Source organism: Solanum tuberosum, unplaced genomic scaffold (genome assembly GCF_000226075.1).
Source record: "Solanum tuberosum cultivar DM 1-3 516 R44 unplaced genomic scaffold, SolTub_3.0 scf00363, whole genome shotgun sequence".
Lineage (NCBI taxonomy): Eukaryota > Viridiplantae > Streptophyta > Magnoliopsida > Solanales > Solanaceae > Solanum > Solanum tuberosum.
Window position 1 is genome coordinate 1 of NW_006239298.1, and position 12,930 is coordinate 12,930.

The window sequence follows — 12,930 nt, forward strand, 5'->3', positions numbered from 1 at the left end:
TTCATATTTGGAAGAAATAATATTCTTTTTTTTTTATAAAAAAAGAAAAAGAAAAACAATGTTGGAGCTAAAATGAAAAAAGTTTTGCAAACTAAAGTATGAAGAAGATGATAGGTAGGGAGTGGGGTCCTTTTCTTTTTTGAAAAAAAGTGTAAATGAAAGAAGAAAAATGTTTTTAAGTTAATTATAATGCCAAGTGTCAATAAAAGAAGAAAAAATGTAAAAAAATATTCAAAAAGACACTATTTTGAATCTTTTCACGCGCTTCAGGGAAGTGCAAAACACATTTTTTGCCATATCAGCGTTTTGTGTTTAATAGGTACATGTTTTGAACAATTTAGGTGTTCAATAGGTATAAGTCTTAGTTGAGGTGTCTAAATGAATTATGCGGACAACTTTAAGGGGCAGTCGATGACTTAAGCCCTTGAATTTATATAAAGTTGAACAAATAGACACACATGTCCTAAATGGCATCCTACATGTCATTTTTTATCCTACGTGGCGTCCTACGTGTATTGTGTCACGTAGGACTCATGTGTCTACTTGTTCAATTTTATACAAATTTAAGTGTCTATTTGTGCATACCAAAAATTGGAGGACATAATTGTATAATGAGGTCAAGTTAAAGGGTATATTTATCTATTATGTCTTTTATTTTTCAAGTTAGAAGTTTGATTATGTAATAGCAACCTTTTTCAAGCGTGCTAATAGATTTAAATAACTACGCCTAGCAAGCTAGGGCCTAGGAAAAGGGGTTTACATTATAGGATTGGTATAAGTTCGGAAAAATTACTTGGAAAGATCATCCTTAAGACTTAACAACATATCTAATAATACTTTTTAAATATTATAGATATAATTTTATTTTTTTAAAAAGATTATTATAATTTCTAATTTATTGATTTAACAAATAATCTCTTTATAGTAATTATGTATATATTCATACCTATACTACCCAACATATACAATCAATAGATAGTGTATACTTTAACCATGTTGGTAAAGCAGATGGCTAAAAAAATTAATTACCTTACTTGTATGTAAAATATAGGCTAATTATGAGGTTAACAATATATATTTAAGATAAATCTCATCGTCAGAAAAGTTAATTTAATTATCAATAAAGACATCTCTCTGTGGTCCTACCAAGATGATTCTTTTCGGCTAGAAACTTAAAAAAAAACTGATTTTTTTCTAAATTCAAGTACGTTTATGGGCCAAGCATATTGTACTTAAGTTTGTATGAACTCAATAATAAAAGACTTAAAGAATAATATTGAGGGTTATTCCCTCCGTTTTCATTTATATGTTAAATATTAAAAATAAATATTTTTTAATATTTGTCATTTCACAAAATTAATATATAAATAATATTACTCTTTCTATTTTATCTTTAAGAGTTATACGCTTGAAATTATGAATATGACCAGCATGGAAAACTAAATCATTAATTCATGTCATTGGTCAATTTAATTAATTAAAATATATTATTTATGCTCATTTGTTGGAAATTTGATTTCAAGAGAACACTAAATAAATATACAATGGCAAACTTAGTTCCATAAGAAACAAAAAATCTAAAATGGTGACATAAATAAGAAGGGAGAAAGTATAAACCTATTTTAATGTTATAGTATTAAGGCTCAACATTCTAATTACTATAAACTATAAGAAATTAATCTATTGCAAACATATTTGATATTAGAATTGTAAATCCTTATTCTAAACTACGTTGCTCTTTGTCAACACAAGGCATATTTTGAAAATTGAATTTTTTTTCAACTTCAAATGTACGTAGTAGAAGTTAAAGATTTGCATTTAATATTTATGTAAAAAAAATTGCCTTTAAAGTTTCAAGTACATGTGTCTGAATTTGTTTTGAGCTCACTAATTATATTAGTTGGCAAAAACTTATATAATTGTTTGGTAGCAATTGAAAAATGAGAGGGATTTGTTGGAACTTACTATTTTTAGAGGAGGGGGACACGTAGAATCGACATTTATGTTTGTGAAATTGTGATGATGGCCAAATATTGAATATGCGGTCTTCCCTGATGCCTGATGGTAATGTGAATGGTGAAATTAAAGGACTTGTAGCTACATCTTTATGTCATGTGGGTGAGTGGCGCCAACATAGTGATCGGATTGTTTCATTATTAATTAAAAATCTTGAATTTGAGCGGTAGTTATAAAGAAAATTTTGTTGAGAACGTCATCCTTAAATGGGTCCTACAATGGACTATTTAAATTTAATTAAGGTTTCAATACGAATTCCAAACACTCTTGAGGAAAACCAAAAACAGACGTTGATAATATAAAAAAATGGAAGCGTAAATTAGGAGGTGATGGTGAGCCATATTATAACAGCTCAGATGCAGAAAATCCATTTATATTGACTTATTTTAAAGTTATAAATAGCTTTTAAATATTCTGAAGTGTTTTGCTTAAGTTAAAAAAGAGGTTCAAGTTAGAATTCTAACAACTTTTGACGAAAAGTTAATCCAAACATATGGGGGGCAGTTTGATTTTTAAAGTATAAAAATGTTTGCCCAATAATCTAGTGTTGGGGAAATCAAAGGAAAGAATGAATGTAGGAAAATTTGAAGTATTTTTTCACTCATTGTGGATGTAGACTAGTGTGTAAAGCGTTGAAAGGTTTTCATTGGCAAATTAAAATTGGGGCATGGCAGCAACAATAACATGGCTTCTTTCTTTGCTCATTTTAATTGGCGATACTGAACAGGTATTAAATTAAAGCTTCAAAATCCACTAGCAGATTTGATAGAATTTATCAAGCAATTTTCATCCAAAAGTGTGCAACTTGATAGTTGATTGGATCTCTTCCCATTTCCTGGTAATTTATTTGTTAAATATGATTATTCGTTTCACTATAATGATTTTTCTTGCTTGCTTATTGCCCAGAAAAATTGAACAAGTCATGAATACATTTATGGATTATCACCCATGGACGAATGGTGCCGGAAAATTGTTCAGACCATCATTGATGGTGTTAAAGTGAGTTTAGTCCTTTAACTAATCTTCAAAATTCCTAATGGTAGGTGGGGGAGTTGGAGACCTCATGAGTAGTGGACCCATGCATAGCAGGGGATTCACATTATGAATCTGAGCTCATCGCCATAAACTTGTCTAATGTAATTTATGGCAATAGAGTAGGATGTGGTAGAAAGGGGCGGGTTAAGTCTTCCTTGCTAAGGTTTTGCCTTGTCCCTATTTAGATTTAGTAATTAACCCAGCCCTATTTTGCCCATTATAACCTTTTGTAGCAATCCAAAAATTTAATATCACCAATTTTATTATGGGTAGACTAGAAGCAAAGGCTACAACCATGTACTTTACTTGATTGAAAAAATAATAATTTATTTGACAGATAATTATAAGACAAGCATAACTAATATTGATTCAAACAATCATTCATTATTACTGAAGGAAGATATATAGCAAGATGGAAATTTCTTCTAAAACAGCCTTACTATTAATTTACATTACAATGTTGTTTCATCTACTCTATATGATGATTTTATAGATATGTTGCTTGCAAAGTGATTTTACTCTTTGATTTATTTAGGTTAAATATAATCTATTGTTTCTTAAAGTAAAAAACACAGAAACTTGAGGGACGAACATAATTTCAAAGATTGCCATATTTTCACTGCAACAGTATCAAAACAGAAAGAACAGTAATGCAATGGAAATTAGTTCCTTGTGACGCTGAAAATCCTATTCATGAAACCCATACAGCACCTGATAATTCTTTCTCCAACTTCCTCCATGAAATGGAAGCAGCAGTATCCCCACGACTTCTTTATCGTCAAGCTTATAAATGTCACCAAAAACATGGCAACGAATCCCACTCCCGCGCTCACAAAAAAACAAAGCCTTATTTCATCATCATCTTCTTCTTCTATTTCTCTTTTCCTGGGTAAGGAGCAATTGGTGGTCAATGGTTTCCCACAGAGTTCTGGATTACCTTCGAAACACGAAGGATCAGTAAAGGTTCCAAATTGGTTTGTTGATGGGATAGGGCCATGAAGGTTGTTATGTGACAAGTTAAGATAACTCAATGAAGTGATGGATGCCATGCTTAATGGGATAGGACCTGAGAGATGGTTAGATGAAAGGTCTAGTGTCTCCAATTGTTGCATGCTCCCTATGTCCTCTGGAATTCTTCCTGATAATTGGTTCCCAGATAAATTCAGAGTGCTCAAGGCTGACAGAGCTGTTATCTCTTTCGGGATTTCACCCTGAAGATTGTTGCAGGAAAGATCAATAAGATTCACTTGATCTAAGGTAAAAGTGTAAGTCTGCTTTGTTCCTTTCTCAACCAATTCCATCTTGGGTGTAAAAACATAACTGAAATAAAGGTAGTTGGGAAACCACTTGTAAAATTTCATCAACTTGAGACCTCTCAAGGTTCCCAGGCAAGAAGGGATAGAACCTGTCAGATTGTTATGTGAAAGATGGAGAATTTGGAGGTTAGAAAGTTGGCATAGTTGTGGTGGAATGCGTCCATGAATCATGTTACCTGTCATTCTGAGCTTTTGCAGAGATAAGAGACTTTCTCCGAACCACTCCGGTATGGTGCCAGTGATTTTGTTCTCTCCAATATCAAGGGCAAGCAAGCTATTGCAATTCCTCAATGATTTTGGAAGCCCTCCAGAAAGGTTATTGCGGCATAATCTCAACCAAAAAAGTGAAAGTGGTGAACAAACTGAAGGAGGAATAGTACCTGAAAGATTATTCCCTGACAAATCTATGACTTGAAGTTGTTGCAAATCATACCACCAATCAGGAATCTTCCCAGACAAATGATTGTCTGAAAGGTCCAATCTCAATAGCTGCTTGACTCTTGTTATGGAATATGGTATAGTTCCTATAAAAGCATTTCCAGAAAGATCTAACACTTGAAGTTTTGTCATCACATGACCAATGTTTAAGGGTATGTATCCTGAAAACCAGTTGTTCGCAAGATTCAAATGTGTCACAGTTGGCCAAAGAGGTAACGAACCATGGAAGTGATTGGAACTCAAGTCCACGACGACACCATAATAGTAACTAAAATAGAAACCCACCGTCCAGATTTGGTATGTTGATGGAAAATTTACTATCCTCAGTAGACTTCCACCAATTTGATTATCTGATAGATCGAGCCAATGAAATTGTGAGCACATCATCCAAAGCCAAGGAGGTATAGGTTCTGAAATGGAGCCATTGGTGAGAATGACCCACTGAAGTTGCTTTTGAATCTTTAGCCATGTTGGAAACTTGGGACCCAAACTGCAACTTCTGAGCTCGATACCATAGAGGCTAAATGGAGGAACCCATTCATTGCTCAAGTTGACTGAAAAACTTCTTCCACAAGATAGGGATAAAACTTCCAGTTGATGGAGTTTTTCAAAGTGATTTTGTGAAAGATTGCCTTCCAAAGCATTTGTTGTCAGCCGCAACTCAGTTAATTCTGAAAAATTAAAAATACTCTCAGGCAAGGCTCCCTTCAGTTGATTCTCTCCCAAGTACAAAATTTCCAACCGTGAAAGCTGAGAGATCATATTAAAAGAAATACTAAGAATCCTTAAGTTCTTCAGATGTCCTAATGAATTTGACAATTCCCCTGTCAACACATTTTCGCCTAGAGATAATTCCTCTATCGTAGGGTTGCTGCAGTTGGACAATCCTTCCACCACTCGACTTAGGTCTCCATTAAGTTTGTTCTGCTCTAGATACAACTTCTGCAAATTACAGAGTTTACCCCATTCAACATTTGATATTGGGCCTTGGATGTTGCTGTATACCATATAAAGTGTCTCAATGGTGGTGGCATTAGACAACCATTTAGGCAACTCAGAGTTAACAAACTTATTCTGTGAAAGGGAGAGATAAGAAAGAGAAGTCATATTCCAGGTTGGGAAGGAATAAGGAAGATAGTGAAGACTACAGTTTTGCAAACTGAGAGTCACTAAGGATGGCAGCTTATTAATAGAATCAAGCCAATGTGTTGCCGAAGAAAGGTTCACATAAGAAAGATCAAGATACTTCAAAGAAGACAGACCGGAAACCCAATTCAAATCTTTGACCCAACTTCTTTCAACATTATCGTAAGGATAGGAACACGCACGGAAGCTTAGATACTGCAAATTTGATAGATTTCCAAGTGAAGGAGGAACACCAATAAGAGATGAAAAAGAAAGGTCAAGATACTGTAATTTCTTTAGAGAAGACAAGAAATTGGGAGTGGTAAGTCCTTGGAAGTCATTACCACCTAGGTCTAAATACTCCAAGTGATGCAAATCGAGTAAATCAAAACTTATGTTGCCACCCAAGCATGTTGAATTGCCTGGAATCATGTATCCCACTTTCTTCCAATAGCAATTGTTTGTTCTGTCATTGAGATCAAGCCTGATGACATTATAACGAGCGTCACAATAAATGCCTTTCCAGATGCAGCATTCTTTGCCAACCCAAGAAGCCAGTCGGTCAGAGGGATCAGTGAAACCTTGTTTGAATCTTAATAGAGCATTCCTCTCACTTTTAACACATCTCACTTTGGCTTCGGTATTGTTTGTGAGAGGTAAAGATACAGCTTTTATGGCTTTGACTGAAACAGGTAGAGGAAAGGAAAGAAGAAATAAAACAAGTAGAGCAACTAAAATTTTCCAACATGCCATTTTAGTTGATCGTATACTAATAGAGATGGGTATAGTTTAAAGCACTGTATATTACTAGCATTAGTTATTTGGGCCTGTTTATATAGAAAGACAACCCATAACAGAGGACCATATATTTCTCCTTATGATTCAGCTTCACTACTGTCTTACAAGTAACTTGTAGTTTGCGTAATTGAAATGAGGACAAATATTTTGAAGGTCAAGTCAAGTCCTGTGGAATAATAGTGCTAATTAAGTAGCCGAAAATGGAAGGCAAAAATTAGCGTTAATTGAGGTCCCCTGCATACCTTAGAGTTGGAGAACCTAGAGACAATCACGACTTTGATTTCTCAATATGTTCACTCAACTAATAGTTATTATCTCAAAATGTCGTAATAAAACAGAAATGATTTTTCAACTATCATGAAGTATTCATGATTGAAATTAAAGCTAAACAATTTTTATCCTAAAATCTCATGAAAATTTTCGCCTCTGTTACATATCATAAAATTATTGATGTGATTGAGCATGCATAGTACAGTTAAGTATCCTCCATGAATGATTTTCTGGAATACCTCCATCAATGTTTATTTTTCACCTAAAGCACTCTTTTTAACTTTTAAAAAGAGCTTTTACATAATTAGGTCACTTTAACTGAAACTTGTTACCCGGAAAATCAAGTACACAACCTACTACAACATGTTTAGCCAAATCTTTGTGTTTTCTTCTTCTCCATCAAAAAACTTTGTTGATAATGAAGGTGAATCAATACTCTCTAAGCACTTAGAACAAAGCTCATAAAGAAATTTTAATCAATACTTACGAAATTTTGAAACCCAGCTCGTCTTCTTCAAGAAATCAGCTCCAATTTTATTTTATTTTTTGGAGGTTTTAATAAAATTCTCCTCAAGATAATATGTCACATTATAACTCAATTTTGACACCCTTTTTTTTTTCACAACTCAAATTTGATTTTTAATCCAAAAATCAATTAATTATAGATTTTTTTTTCCTCGAAAAGCCACTTAATTTTAATTTTTAATTGAAAAATCAGTAAAGGCTTTACTTACAAAAATCACTCATTCTATTAAATTGATTTTTTAAATTAAAATTTGTTGATAAGAATTTTTTATTTAAAACCAAAATTTAAAAAAATAAAAAGATATTTATTTCAAGGAATTGTAGATGGACAATCACTGCTACTAGAACTGTATTAACTGAATTTGAGGTGGCTTCATACTTAGTAGGCTAAATATTGTATCGCAATATGAAATTATAATATAAAATATGTATTTGACCATGTGATATCAGTTGAATTCATTTCATCATTTCATATTATGATATGATATCTAAAATATTTCAAAAAACATGATATGAGAATTTCAAATCATGATTTGAGATTTCTCAAATAGACAAATTGATACATAAGTTTATTTTTGTAAAAAAACTCACATTTATATCTACTAACCATTTATTTCATATATAAATAAAATTTATAATTTATATCATTACTTTTTAAACTATTTATCTCATATAACGATTATACTCACCAACATAAAATTTATCAATACTTCTAATCAATTCCTACTTTACCATTTATATTCACCAAATTCATTATTATTTTTTATCAAATTTATTTACCAAACAAATTTATCACTACATTCAAATGATCGAGAAATGTGATATATTAAAGACTTCTGTCATATAATTGAGAAATGCAATCTCAAGGTGAGAGGAGATTGTTCATACTATGTGGGAGGATTATATTAAAGAATAGTACTACAACTTATGTTCAATTTTATTTTTTTATTCAATTAAAGCTGATCAATAAATGTTGTATTTTTTTAGGATAACTTTGTGATATTATATTATGCAATTTTATAATTTTTTGCTTATTGGTAAGACTGTATAAAGAATTGAGACAATTTTAATAGTTTTACCACTTATGTGATTTTAATGTTTATGAAAAAACATACGACTTAAAAAGTCCAAATTACATGATCAAACAAAACTTTAACTTCATCTCACGATTTCATTTCATATCGCATGGCCAAAACTTCTTGACAAAAAAAATAAACCAAAAAGAGATCCATTGTCCAGTGTTATACAGAAAATAACATTCTATTTCTTACAAAAGCCGGTGAAAAGAAAATGAAAAAAATAGGTATTTTCTTATTTCTAAAATTTTTATATCAATGAATTTTAACCAAATCAATTAAATAGATTAAGTGATTTTAAAAGTAAAATTTTCATATAGTTAATTAAGTAAAAATGAAAGCTAATGACTTTATGGGAAATAAAATCTATAATTAAGTGACTTTAGATAAGAAAATTCATTCTTGAGTTCCTGTTATGCATTGAAAAATACAAACTTGTGCTAAAACTTGATGTAATAATCTTATATAGCATATTGATAATTTTATATGTGTTTTTTCTCTTTAGAAAATTGATTTTTCTTTTCCTACTTGTAGGATTGAACACGCATACAAGTACTTTGTTCTTATCAGCTATCATATTCAACCCCATAACACGCAGGCAAAGACAAAAAATGCCTTTCTTACTTTATCATAAATATATATATATATATATATATATATATATATATATTAAATAATAACAAATAAGGGTAAGCAAATCTAGGAAAATTATACACCAACAACTATAACGTTAAGTGGTCAAACAAATGTCAGCAATAAAATAAACAAAAATAATAGTAATAAAAATAAATAAAATAATGTAGATCAATGAACAGGAAAAGAGGTTAGCTAGTTATAAATGAAGTTTGACCGAAGTTGTCATACCTAATTATTGGCCGAATTTGTTAATTTTACTCAATTTGGTTATTTCTTAAACTCCAAGATATAACCCTTTTCACCTTGCCTCAAACCCATTTTTGGGCCTATTAAAAACAGACCCATTATTCAGCAACCCAAAGCCATTTCCTCATATTAGCAGCCCATTTCCCTTAATTCTTCAACAATAACCCAGCCCATTCCTTTTTACAGCAACAATACATTCAACATACCCAATACCCAACAATACAATACACAGCGTACAACAACAACAACCCGACCTTGTGCGTCTCCTTCTTCACGAAAATCCCAAAAAAATTTGGAAAATCCCAACAAATCACGGAAAAGAAGGGCACCAATCAACATCGCGTCCAATCATCCCCGTTCCCGTCCCCTTTTTCCCCTTTTTTCAGAATTTCCCATCCCCTTCACTATTGCCTTGAAAAAGAGCAAAGAGAATTCGAATTTCGAATTCAAAATCATCCGAATTTTCTGCTTGTTTCCCCCTCAATTCAGCCTATAAATACCCCTGCTCTTTCAATGTTATGGGGGGATAAGGAAGCACAATAATTTCTTACTAGATATTCAAGAATAGGCTTATATTTTCCCTCTCGTTTGCCCCTAACCGGAATTTTCCGAAGCTCATCGGAGCTTCATTTGTGGTGGTGTGTAGCTTCACGGTCAAGCTCGTAGTTTCAGTTCGCTGCCCCAGAAAAGGTAACCTTCCATTTCAGATTTTAATTTCTTTTATCATAAATTAATGGTTGCTTAGTTTCATGATTTGGAGTCATGATCTTTCCGTTCAAATTGATGTTATGGCTATTTGATTTCGTTCTCGTCTTAAATATGATTGTTTTCATTTAGTTACGAGGTTTGGTTTCTTCCTGTTAGCCCCTCTCTATTTCTAATGTTAATTTTGTTATGTTTCCTGCTGGATTTTTGAAGTGTTGTTGCTCTACGCCATGGTTTCGGCTTCTTGTTTGAGTTTTCTCATATTCATAGCATGTTTTAATATTTAGAAATTTGTCAAAGAGTGTTCCTATCTATATTTAACTTTTCGGAATGTCAAAATGATAGTTACCATGAAAGTTTAAAAGTACTTAACCTCAGAGGAAAAGCCGACGCCCAGTAGCGTTACTATTAGCTGGTATTTTATTTGGAGTAAGTTTATGATCTTTATACTTGTAGTCACCTCAAGCTTGGTTAATTTCTTGAAATCCATGCATGTCCTGCACTTGTTTTTTTTTTTTTGAAATTCTAAGTGTTGTTGTATGTTTCTTTTTCCTAAACTATGCAATATTTGTTGTTGAATAGTCACATGAATTTATGTGTAACTAAGGCATAATTGATAGCTCTCTGTTTCAACTTTAGTGCAGCCAATCTTTTGGCATTTTGCTACTAGTAAGATGACAGTAAGTTTAAATATTGTTTGAGATGAGTTTTTTTTTTCTTCCTTTAAATTGAATGCATTTTGGTGCATAATTAATATAGCGTAAATGACGTATGATTATGAATAAGATTTTCTTGATCAATTTTGTTTGCCTGGTGGTCTACAAATGTCCAATTTTCTTCATGTAAAGAGAATCTCAGTTATGCTATTTGTTTGCTTATGAATACATCTTTGTTAAAGTATTGGCCTGAGCTAATTCAATGACATGTGCTTATATGCTTTGGTCTCATTTATTGTATGTGTATACGGTATGTAAATGAATGTTCCCAAACTTGAGTCTGAGATAGAGAACAACCATTGGTCGAATTTCCCCTCCTTCATTTGTATAATTAGTCAAATTTTTCTTTGGTTTCTAGCCATATGCATTTTCATAATCCACTTTGCCTTATTAGGATAATACATATTTTCATGAAGATTTCAGTGAATGTTGTGAATTAGTTAACGTGTTTCTTTATTTATCTAAATGTTGTTTTCTTTATGCTAATATAGTTCTTTTTTCTTTTTTTCTTTTTTTGTTTATTTGTTGTGAAATCCACCTCGGATGGAGCCCAATGGACTCCCTTTTCTCTTCGCATTTTGAGAGGGTCATAAAGGCCCAAAATTCTTTTATCGAGTCATCCAACCTTGAGAAATCGAAGAACAAGTCTTTGGAGTTGACGAACAGGCCCCGGAAAGTCCGAAAATGGACTATATACCGATCATATACAGCTGTATACACTGATATACAGGTCGAAAATGTGGGAATACATGGCTGAGGCGAGATACAGGTGTTCAGAAGCAAGAGATACATGAAAAGAGCTGATATATACGCTCATATACACTAATATACACCAGGTGTATACAAAAACGGGTTTGGTATTAACCCCAGAAAATTTTCAGCAAAATTGGCCCAAAAAGGGGGCCCAAAGTCATTTCTCCTTTACCTTTAAATTATTTAATTGTCTTTATTTATTGTTTGTTTTTCTATCATTAACTCTAACTTTAGGATTGTTAATTAGCTTAATTAAATTCCCCAAAAGATGAGTTATTTTCTTCGTGTTGGTTTAATGTTAATACATTTCATGTTTTGTGTTAATTTATTTTAGTGATCAAGTATATTGGTCAAAATTTTATATCTTCAATTAAGTTAAACCTTTGGTTCTTAAAAGAGACGTTCTTTAATGCTTTTCATTTAATCACATTTTATTCATTTTTCTTTCTCTAAAAAAATAATAATAATAATAATAAAAAAATATGTGTCATTTATTTAATTATTTCCTCAAAGTTAATCAAATATTGTAAGTTATTATTTTTTATTGTTAAATCATTATTTTCCTAAAAATAGTCAAATATATTTTAGTCAAGTCGCAGGTCAACTGCATGTTAGCGGACACTTCGAATGCTTAAACCCTTCTCGAAGTGTAAATTGAACCCCGAACCCTCTTTGATATTTTCAAATGATTTTTTTCTGTTTAAAATCTTTGAAAATTATAAGTTTTCTTAATTTCTTTAAAAAATTAAGTGGCGACTCTTTTCTAAGTATTTTTCTCAAATTATTTTATACTTAGAACATTTCAAAAAGTGATTTTTCTAAAGGTTAGGAATATTACGGCACAACAATATATATATATAACCACACACAAATTTACATGTATAAGCCCACAATTTATTTGTTACTAATAATAACACATCTTTGGATGGACCTGTGCGGAAGCGGAGTAGGGCGGGTTAAATTATTTTTTTTGAAAAGTCAAAGAGGATTAAAAAATCTCACTCTGTTCATTACTTTAGTTTCTCACTTCGCAAAGGAAGAGGGCGCCCTAGTTCTTGTTTACTATGGATAGGTTTCCTTATTGTCTCAGCGAATGCAGAAGTTATAATTAAACTGATAGTTTGTAAAATTTAATTCGAATATGGAAATTTACTTGTGCTGCCTCTTAACTGAAAGAGTAATTGTAGGGATCTTCTTCCGATAATAAACTTTAAGACACTAACAAAGAATGCCCGACACGATAGCAACGAAATGATATTCAAGTCTAAATTTTTT

At 31.9% G+C, this 12,930-nt stretch overlaps 1 protein-coding gene across 1 annotated transcript; it reads right to left on the reverse strand.

The window, feature by feature from the left end:
- Nucleotides 1–3,608: 3,608 nt before the first annotated feature.
- Nucleotides 3,609–6,723, reverse strand: LOC107057772 (LRR receptor-like serine/threonine-protein kinase GSO2). Its single transcript, XM_015302725.1, has one exon. It carries the CDS (start codon nt 6,681–6,683, stop codon nt 3,714–3,716), a length of 2,970 nt encoding a protein of 989 aa, XP_015158211.1. The 5' UTR covers nt 6,684–6,723; the 3' UTR covers nt 3,609–3,713.
- Nucleotides 6,724–12,930: the final 6,207 nt, after the last annotated feature.